Source organism: Electrona antarctica (genome assembly GCF_951216825.1).
Source record: "Electrona antarctica genome assembly, chromosome: 5".
NCBI lineage: Eukaryota > Metazoa > Chordata > Actinopteri > Myctophiformes > Myctophidae > Electrona > Electrona antarctica.
The window spans coordinates 14916664-14927488 of record NC_136810.1 but is presented as its reverse complement, the minus strand read 5'-3'; the positions used below and the strand labels follow the sequence as shown (position 1 = coordinate 14927488).

The window sequence follows — 10825 nt, the reverse complement described above, 5'->3', positions numbered from 1 at the left end:
GCCCCTGTCGCCCCCCACATCGCGGAGAGCGACAGGGAACCGCTGACCACTCCATTCCTTAAAAGAGGGTTACAATATATACCCAGGTGTCCACCGAGTAAGTTTAGAAGAGTGCCTTTTTCTGCATCCAATTTCCTACTCCTGAAATGCCTTCTAGGAGAGGAAACAAAAATAAATCATTAGTGGCTCTATTTGGGTTCCTCCCAGGAGCCGACAGCGGCCAATTCCCTTCCACCTTTTTCTCCCTTTAGGCCCAATTGAGGTTGAAGCCCTTGGAGAGCATGACGGACTCCAGATCTTTGTCCTCCTCCTTCTCCCGGAGTCTCTGCTCCTCCAGGAGTGCCACCAGGGAGTCCCGTTGCTCCACCACCTCCAGCATCTCATTCAGAATCTGCTTCTCCTGGGCGAGCTCCTTCTCCGTTTTTAGGTGGTCTGAAAGAGAAGAGATGGTGTGTGTGTGTGTGTGTGGGGGGTAAAAAGTGTGTTTGTGAGAGGTTCATACTTCCGATTCATACTTTGTCATACGGCAGTGGCGGATCAACAAGCTTAGGTCGGCTATTTTCAGCATGTGATCGGCATATGACAGAGTATAAATTAGGCAATACTGAGGGGAGCCATGTAGACAAGAAATACAGCTACATATATGGTGGTTTTCAGTGCATACCTTCCACTGCCATGCGCTCCCTGAGGTCCTGCTGGAGTCGGCTCTGACGATCCTCCAGTTCCAGCTCTCTGGCACTTGGGTACAGGAAAACAGCAGATAAACCACAATCCATAGGACTCACTGATAAATTATACATCTCAACATTTACTAGTGCAGTGTGCCATTGGGACCCCAGCATTTGGCATGTTGTCGGACTGCTGTTTGGAAAGCATTGCCGTTCGGAAAGCATGACCGTTCAGAAGACATGCCCGTTCGGAGCAGTCAACACTGCTCTTATTTGTGTAGTCAGCAATACACCCGCTGTGAAGTCAGTCATGTGTGAAGTCAGTCATGTGTGAAGTCAGTCGGATGAACAATTCTCAAAATATGTGAAGGAAGTCATTTTGATAAGATCAGCAATTTATTTCATTATAAATTCAACCTAAGTTAAGATTTACCGCACATAACTGAGATGGTGTGTTTTTTTTGTGCCTATGACATGCCCAAAATAGGGATTACAGGCAGAAAGTGCTTAATTGATACATTTTATATCATGTAAAATCTACATTAAAATAGTTAATATAAAATCGACATTGCTTATCCGGTATTATACTATACTATTATACTTACAATATCATGAGTTCAGACTCATAGCGAACCAGGGCATTCTTCTCCTGCACCAGTTTGAACCACTCCTGCATCAACTTAGGGTCGTCTTTCTTGCCCATGCCTGGGGGGTGTGGGGGGGAGGGGGGGGGGGAGACGTAAGGACAGAGGAGTCAGACACCTCGGGACGATGCGGAGGTGACAACAAGGCATGGGCTGACATGGACGATGCAATGAGAGCCAAGCCAGGATGGTGGGGTGAAAAACACCAACATGGTCAGTTTACCGGAGATGACAACACAGAAGATGGCGTGGAGGTACAGGGATCAACTTTGGTAAAAAAGTATACACACTATTTGTACATGCGCGCACGCAAACGCACACGCACACACACACACACACAGACACACACACACACACACACACACACACACACACACACACACACACACACACACCTCATTGTTGCAAAGTTGAGTTTGTGTTTACCCATCCATTCAGCTGCCATTACCTCCTTTTATCATCGCAATTACCTTTCAGCGTGGCTCGTAGCTAAAAGGGGCAATAGGCAGCCGAGACATACAGAACTATATACCCGAGCAACTATGGAGATGTCTGCATCCTCCCCAGGCTGCATAGTGACCCAGCAGCAGAAATAAATCCAGTCGGATCCTATTTATGCTGAGTGGTTTTGGAGGAGGAGCTCAGACAAAATCCATGAATTATCCTAACGCTCCTCACAGATTACATTAGTAAGGTCGAATGGCCATGGGATGGGTTATCATTGAGACCAATAGTGAAGTTCACACTCGCACTATTAAGGTCTGCCGTCGGGGGAAAAGCATGTTCAGTACCACTGGCATCATGCAGAACAAACAGTACTGCACACAGTCATCACAGTCAGAGCAATTAGTCAGAGGTCAGCACAGCCTTAAAGGATCATTTTTACTTTGTCAAACGGCCGTGTCAGCCGACAAAAATGTATCATCCATTGTTGGCTGGCACGAACATTCAACTAAGTATAAATTAGCCTTTAGACTTAACCCCATAGTATACCACTGTATAGAGAGGAGGCCGGCCCACACGGCATGCTTAAGAAAGGTCTGTGGTGACGTCCTTGTTTTTGCTATAATCTGACTGCAGCGGGTGGGAGCCAAGCTGCTTCGATGGAGACACAGGAGGGGCAGAACCTCAAGATGCTGCATGACATACTTAGCTGCTGGGGTTCGGGATGAGGCGGCTCTGGCAAAACGAAAAGGTAAAACATCGCACACACATAAATCGCATGGTGGCTGGGGTCTCTGGGGCTGGCGCTCGCTAATTTAACAGAAAGAAAGAAAAGAGCAAAGCTTGAGCCCTGAACATGAGGAGAAGAAGAGGTGCAACAAGTGGAGATAGTAGATTTCTGACAAAGGCTGGATTTCTAAGCTATTTCAGCTGTGAGGCTATTTTCTCCCCCTCTCCTTTTATTTTCAATATATTCTATCGTCTTCCCTCAGCCCCAGACTCCCAGCGAGGAGGACACAGGAAGAAGACAGCAACACACACACACACACACACACACAAAAAGCCAGCCTAGATACCAAACTGCAAACAAAATAAATACAAGCATGGTCCTCTGGACAAATCAAATGCTCAATCAGAACTGTCTGAATGACACCTTCTAAAAGACACATGAAAACGCCAGATGAACCATTTAAACTTGAATGCTTGTTTTGTTTTGTTTGGGTTGGCAGAGTCTAGAATATTTGTCGGCTCCTCACGACATGCAAATCTCCTACACTCTTTGAATCACAAACGTGCCCGTTAGCTAGAATCTAGAGCTAGAAAGTGTTCAACGTTACTCACATCAAACATTTTATCCTTAGCAGATCTCCTCAAACTTTTGAGAAACTAGGATGCGACCGGGGGTGTGAATAATACTGAAGCGTTTGTTTGTTTTCCATTCGTTGAACAGCAAACAGAGAGCATGCTGTTGGTTAAACACACAATAGCAAAGTAGTTTCCCCGTTCTATATCAAAGCTACTTCAAACAATGAAGAAAACAGTCTAGGGCTGTCCTCCACAAAATATATTCTTAGTAGACTAATAGTCATAGGAATTTGTCCACAAGATCATTTAATCTACAAATCTGTAAAATTGTATTTGCCACAAAAGGATACAGCTACGAGCAGCCATTTCAGATTGGTGAGGTAGAGAAGTGAGCATTCTATAACGCCGATTTCACAAATGCCTGTCACAATTATTATTATACATTACATACTGTAATAGTCTAATCACACGTCTCCATGTTGAAATATGTTCCTAGGTTCAAAATATAGAGAAAATATAGACACTTTGTGAGGTTGTAGATCGGTTATTTCCACTATTTCGGAAGCATACAATGATTAAATATAGCCTATTTTGGCCATAGTACATTTATTTTGATTATTGGTACCAGTCATTGTCATTCTTTGCATGCCCAATGAGAAAAACACAATTAATCGTTAATCGCAATCATTTTGTAATTTGTATGACAATTAATCATCAAGTAAACTGTCATGATTATGACAGCACTAATTTAAGGACTACTGGCAATAATATCAATTATGTTATAGACTGGCAGAACTAAAGGGTTATATCTAGAGTTTAAAAAGAGATTTATTACGGATTATCCTCTCACCACTTTTGCTGCTCCCACAGCATAATTTAGTGCAGTGCCAGCGTATAAACATTTGAAACTGTTTATTTGGTCTTTCTCAGGTGTATTATGTAATGTACCTGACCAGACCCAACGGGTCAAAAATATTGTACGCTTCAATAAATTACATGTTGGAGTAGCAAAAATGCTGTGCGGATAATACTTACTTTTCTCTTATTTTTTTTACACTATATACCGTATATTTTTATCCTGCACATACATATCCTTGAAATAGTTTTTTTTTCTCCCTATAGAATAGGGACATTAGGACAATCTATCCACAGACAGCACGGTTTAGTGTCTAAGGTTTAAGCTGTAAGATATTGGATAATGTGATTGTGTAATGAGATGTATCACCTCAAAACATGTTCATCTGTTGCGCAAATTGTCGGTCTAAGAATGGCACGTAAATATTAGATTTCTGAATAAAGCTAATAAGACAAAATAACATAAGCACTACTAACTCCAAATCAATGTTTATAACCACTTAAGCCCTCAATCTCTCAATGTGATGCCTGTTGAGCACCTATCTTGATTATTTTTTTAAAGCTTTAAGAATATTCGCCCGCAACGACTCCTTCCTACATCTCGTCAATGAAAGGGTGCCAACTTTAATCTGGGACGTAATTGAACCGAGAGTTCAGCGCACCCATTCCATTCCTAAACACTGCAGTCTGTCAATCGGGTTGATTTCCCCCGATAAAACTGTCTGTCTGGGTCAACTGCAGTGAGACGACTGCCTGGGGAAATCTACTGAGCCTGATCACACACAGACGGTCCAGGACAAGGAAGGAGGAGGCGAGGGAAGGGAGGGAGGAAGGAAAGAAGGAAGGGAAGGAAGTTATCGACGGGAAGGGTGGGGGAAGGAGAGGGAAGGCGGCCCAGTTCTGTTGGTCCTTTGTTTACCACGGTGTAACCCGCCACAACCGTCAGCAGAGGGCATCAGCGAGGCTACGTTACCTTCATGGGCACAGCAGGGGCAGAAGGAGCGAGGTCGTCGGCGATCAGGAGGCGTCCCCACATAGGGCTCAACTTCCACAAGATCACAAAAAACGGGAGGGAAAGACAGAGATTGTGACAGAGGAGGCGGGCGCGGTGGGTTTGAGGAAGAGAGTGAGAAGTTGACAGATAGGAGAAGAGTTTTAGAGGACACGGGGGAGGAAGCGAGAGAGGGAGGGCGGGATGAAGGGAGGAATGGAGGACGGGGGTAAAGAAGAGAAAACATTGAGGAAGAAAATCAAAAAAAGGCCAAAGCGCACCATGACAGGAAGACAAATCACCTGGAGAAGGAAGAGGAGGCGGCGCACTACTGTACGCGAGCCAAAAAAAAAGGGCGAGTGAAAATACAAAAGGGAAGATATCCGGAGGACAGAAAGAGAAAATAATCCTCTTCTTCTTTCATCTATTTTTTCTTTGTATGGTTGTATTCGTACACCGTGCACATCATACCGTGCGAAAAAGAACATGCCCCAATCTCGCCTGTCAGGTCTGTTCACTGAGAGGAGATAACACGGCACAGAGCCAGAGCGGAATGGATGCAACAACTCTGCAACAATCAAAAAAAAATGTTTTCGAGCCAGTAAGCCACTATGAAAATCTATTGTCTCCCACTACACCTCTAAAGATGCGTACCCATAGATCTGCCTCACAAAAGATAATTGCTTCATCTATGAGGATGTTTCTTCTCCTCCAGGTAAACGCATCATCAGCTCCATTTAAGATCAGCCTGCCATGTGTGCGTTGCATTGACGCTGCGGCTACTTTTGAAGTGCAAATTGTGAGGAAGGAGGCTATTGTTTTGTCGTACACGTGCTGAACGCCTGAAACTCAAGAAGCGTTTACAAGCTCAATTGAAATTGAGGTCACGTACAAGGAAGATTGTATACCATCAATTCATAAACAACCCTCCACCTACCGTATAAAGGAAGTCAGGAAAAGACTAAACAATTTAGTTGAGGGCTACCCAGGAGCGGGAGGTCCTTGAGGGGGTTACAGGGGGTCCCCAGCAAAATGTGGAACAGTTTTAAACAATTAAGCCCTATTTTATAGTTTGGGTTCTATGTAGCGAGAAGGCCTTGTGCACACCTACAAGGACAGGTGCGTCGGAGCCAGCAACCAAATGCGAATCATGAGAAGAAAAGGGTCCCGCACACCGTCTTCACTTATAGAGCAGTAGTTCCATTCAGATGACAACGTTTCGGTCTAAACGACCTTCATCAGTAGTGTGCGGGACCCTTTTCTTCTCATAGTTCGGGTTCTAGAAAGATCTTGACAAAATCTTCTCTTATGGGGGTGTCTGGCAGAAAATCCTTTCAAATGGGGGCCTGTATCACGTATCAATTTGTGGGTGCGGGTGAAAATGTTTGAGAAGCACTAAAGGATCGGTACCAGAGATCTGAGCAGTAGTACATACAGCAGGTTACACAAGTAGGCCATACAGAGAGACTTGAGAGCGTGGCAAATCAATGGATGACACAAACGGGGAACGCAACATTCTCAGCAGGAGACGAGATCTATGAGAATTTAAAAGGTTGCCAAACAACTAAAAGGGGCCACGTGAAAAAACCTGGAGTGGAACGGAGTGAAATCGGATTTTAAGGTCGGCTAGAACCTAGAACACCTGCCATTATTTGCCCTTAGAATTTTAAGGCATGTTTATTCCACCAAATGTGTTCACAGTATAGTAAGTGCAGTAATTCAAGTGCAGCACTGAGGTTCACCAAGTTGTGAGAATGTCGCAATTCATTGAATATTATTTATCAAAATAATCAGTCAGCCACTTTGGACAGACAGCCACTACCTTACCTCCTAAAACATACCAAGCCCTGGCTTTAGATGTTGGCGCCCTCTGCATGACTTGCACGGAGAAATACTGAGCATTCATTGAACTCTGAAGGTGTAAAAAACGGACTGGAAAAGTATTTCTTTTTTTCTTTACACTTTTACAGAGTTGTATTTTACCGTGTAGGCGCACACAGCCATGTGGGTCAAACACGCCTTGTTAGGATTCTTTGTCGATGGGGGTTCGGTCAAAAATGCCACCATTCCGTTACCCCTCCATCATACATAATAAAACAAAGACAAGTCACACAGGCACACACAGAATTCCTCCTCTATAATGCAAGTCCTCGAGACAACACTACCGTACATCCAGTTATTATATTCAAAAGCAAGAGATGAGAGATTGCTTCTAGCAGCGTTATACATACATACTTAAGTCGAATTCACACTGGCGGTGCAAGTAAATTGGACATTTGCTCGCCGCTGCCGGTGTGAATTCGCGATTAGCGCTTGCATACGGCATGCAATGCATTGTGGACATGTTTGCAGACTTAAGTCTTTGCTTTGCAAAGTGTTGAGCCAGAGGGAATATGAGCCTCATGCAACGTGTTGAGCCAGAGGGAATATGAGCCTCATGCAGCAATGTCTCAACCAGTCAGCTCAGTGGGCAGACAATTGGCCTAATAATAAATCCCTGTTTTTGTGTCTGCATATTGTAGCACAATTGTGTGTTCCCTGACAAAAACTCCACGCAATCTCCTGTCTTATGAGTGGTGACGACAGACAGACAATCAGAACCACAGAAAAGCAACATGCCTTGGCTGAAAAGCGTAGGAAAAAAATGCACCTTTTTCACGTTTGTCTTATTCGATTAATACATTTTGAAGCTTTCTACTGATGCAGTTTATTTTTTTATTTTTATTTATTTGCTGTGAAGTCTTCATTCGCCTCGGCTGGAGGTTAGACCTGCGACTTCACTGCTGGAAATGGATGCATTTTAGACGTGGCGTTCAAACAAGGCTGCGTTACACCACAGAACCCACCCAACACACCACCATGTTTCACCCACAGCAGACACAACGACACAACACTGGGGTTAACTGCTGGACGCACAATTTAGACAGGAAGGCTAGTGACCGCAATACTGCCGCTCCGGAGCACACACATACACGCACGCACACAGGCACACAGACGTGGACACGTGCGCACACACATATACACACTCGCAAACACTAGGCAGAGTTATGCAAACTGAGCCGGTATGGGAGAGTGAGAGGGGCCACACTGACACAGCTGGGACTATACAGCACACTGCAAAATCCTAGGTGTTGGTTTAACTCTGTGTTAAATGACACTCTCTCAGAGATAAACTTAACACTGAGGATTTTTCTGTGCACGACTGTGCTACTGTACAGCAGCACACAGCGCAGATGAGTGAAGGAGCTATAGTTACTAAGCCACACCAGTAGTTTTAGTACAGGTCAGTTAAAGGGGAAATCTAAATAGCTTGTGTGCGTGTGTGTGTGCTCTCTCATGGGCGGCGGTGGTTCAGGGGTAGAGTGGCCGGATGGTAACCGCAAGGTTCCCAGTTCAAACCCGGGCTTCCCCAGAGTTAGTGTCGAAGTGTCCTTGAGCAAGACACTGAACCCCTAATTGTGCTGGTTGGTGCCTTGCATGGTTTCCTTCGCCATCGGTGTGTGAATGGGTGAATGTAATGCACTATCTATGTAAAGTGTCTTGGATAAAGGCGCTATAAAAGGCACCATTTAAGAACCCTAATGTCCCTATTCTGGGGCAAACATCTGGCAAAAATAGCTGATCAGTTATTTACGGCAAAAGGATTTGGTGTAGAGGGGAAAAAGCAGCAGCCTTAAAGTGCGAGTGTATAGCCCTCAACTACTGTAGGGTTCAAATGTCTAGAAATGTAAGTAATAACTTCATCTGTGCAGTTTGAGTAAATATCACGATTGTGCTCACAATTTTACAGTAACCAATACGCACAGAGTGAAAGATCTCGTCTTGAATGTTATTGACGTGGTCAAAGATAGTCATAATCCGTGTCGTCTAATCTGTGTTTGCACTGGAAAGGAGTGGGGGGCAGGGGAGGGGCTAAAGGCAGCCAGCTAGCCAGCCAATCAGGGTACACGTACAGGGGACAACGGTGACAGTTGACTTACAGTACAAAGGGGAGGGAAGGACAGTAGTGGGTTAGCCATTAGGTTAGTGAGTTTACAAGCGACAGGTTTGAAATACATACCGCCCAGATGCAAGTCCAGGATTTCACTGTAATTAGAATCTCCCCAATAGTCTACAACAACAGGGATATATTAGAGAATGAATGAGTTATTTTCATACACAACCCCCGATATACATATGGGGCAAATGCACAGCATTCTGCACCAACCGCAAAACATGCAGGTCCTTGCAAACACACGTATAATATGCACACATACGCACGCACACGCAAAGACTCCAACATTACTCAGTATAATTTGTGCAGTACAACATGGCATTTCCCAATGCTATGATAATGACTTTAGACTGCTACTGAACATAGATTTGCTGCATTCCGGTTGACCGACTCATTGCATAATATGAAAGGTGACATTTTACATAAAGTCACTCATCACGGATCATGTCAATATATCGTAAATAAAAATGTTTGTTTTATTTTTGGCAGATTGTTAGATTGTGGAACATCTGTGTAGCATTCACTACTCCAGTTGTGTAATATCAAATACCACATGTTCCAGTTGTCTACAGTATGTTGTCTACTGTAGTTGTAGTTTCTGTATTTGAACACAGACATGGACAACTAAATGTAAAATGTGCACCATTGAGTCATACACAGTAGATGAAGTCAGCAACAACTCTCTGAATTGCCTGTTTGTAGTTCAAAAACTACAATTACTACAATATAAAATAAATAAATCAAAAAAAACTTTTTTGCCACAGCAAATGATGGCAGAAAGGGTTTTAATCAGCTTTCAAAAGGGTTGTGACTGCAAACCAATTAAACCGGTTTCTTTCAATACACAGTAAAACCCTCAGTGTCAATGTTTCTCCATCTGTAACTTCGAGGGAGCGTATACAAATGGACTCTCGGGAGCTGGATTGACGCAAATGATTTTACCGTGTACCATCGAGAGATATTATTTTCCCGATGAATGCAACCTCATCCAAGGCTGGATTAGAGAGACAGAAACCCCATGCCACTCGCCACGTTAAGACAACAAACCAACATCCAGGATGAGTACACACAAATCTATGTCGGTGACACACATCATTCCGCTGAGGGCATGCAATTGGGACACACACACCGAGACGGACAACATGTTGGACAGATGGGGGCGCTGTTGCAGTGTGTCACCACAGATGGCACCGAACGGTGTTATAATGGCATTATATAAAACAAGTATAGCTATGGTAAATCTAATACCTGATCTTCTTTTGTGCTGTTTGGGTAATGTATAAGTACCTTTGTACAACAACCCTTAGAGAGAGTAGAGTAAGTAGACAGGTTAAAACAACATCCTTTTCATTGTTGTGAGACATTTTGATAAAGAGAGAAAAAGGAAAATAGTAATTGAATTACAGGTGTGTGTGTGGGGGGGCAGACGGACGGACACTTTCTTTCAGCGATGGTTTTCAAAATCTTTGTGCCCCAAGGCACGAGAGACTGCGAGATCAAACTGCCGTGTCGGTCGGCCGGTAGATCGGTAGGTTGGTCGGTAGGGCAGAGATTTTTTTTTTTTTTACATGCTAGTACAGCAGACTGAAAACAACCAAAACCCCGAACCCCTAACCCCTTAACCCTAATTGCAGTTAAGCCTTTTCCACAATGAAGCTTTCTCCACAAAATTGAGAAATGGTTTTTTTTTTACCCTTCTGCCACCTTCATCTCTCGAGTCTAATGAATGGTTACACACCTATTCCATCGCCCCAGAGTAAGGACTTATTGATTTTCAAACCTTTTCAAACTTTAAGCCTCCCCCACCCCAAAAAAAAACAAAAAGCGTTTGAACACTTATTCTTCATACCGACAGACCTACCGACATAGGGCGGGAACAGACATTGTCGACATGTCGATCGGCAATTGGATCTCGGCCCTCCTG

The 10825-nt window shown here is 43.9% G+C and overlaps 1 protein-coding gene across 2 annotated transcripts in view; it reads right to left on the bottom strand.

Annotated features, from left to right (window-relative positions):
• Positions 1 to 247: 247 nt before the first annotated feature.
• The window catches only part of mical3a (microtubule associated monooxygenase, calponin and LIM domain containing 3a), a gene marked incomplete at its 3' end in the record, with an annotated part of 95948 nt that continues 85370 nt past the window's right edge, over positions 248 to 10825 (bottom strand). For both annotated transcript variants that reach the window (XM_079501430.1, XM_079501431.1), the window contains 5 exons: positions 8968 to 9018; positions 4890 to 4961; positions 1274 to 1373; positions 665 to 738; positions 248 to 432 (listed from right to left, as the gene is read on the bottom strand). In XM_079501430.1, the coding sequence (XP_079357556.1) occupies positions 248 to 432; positions 665 to 738; positions 1274 to 1373; positions 4890 to 4961; positions 8968 to 9018 (482 nt within the window). The remainder of the gene's footprint in view (positions 433 to 664; positions 739 to 1273; positions 1374 to 4889; positions 4962 to 8967; positions 9019 to 10825) is intronic.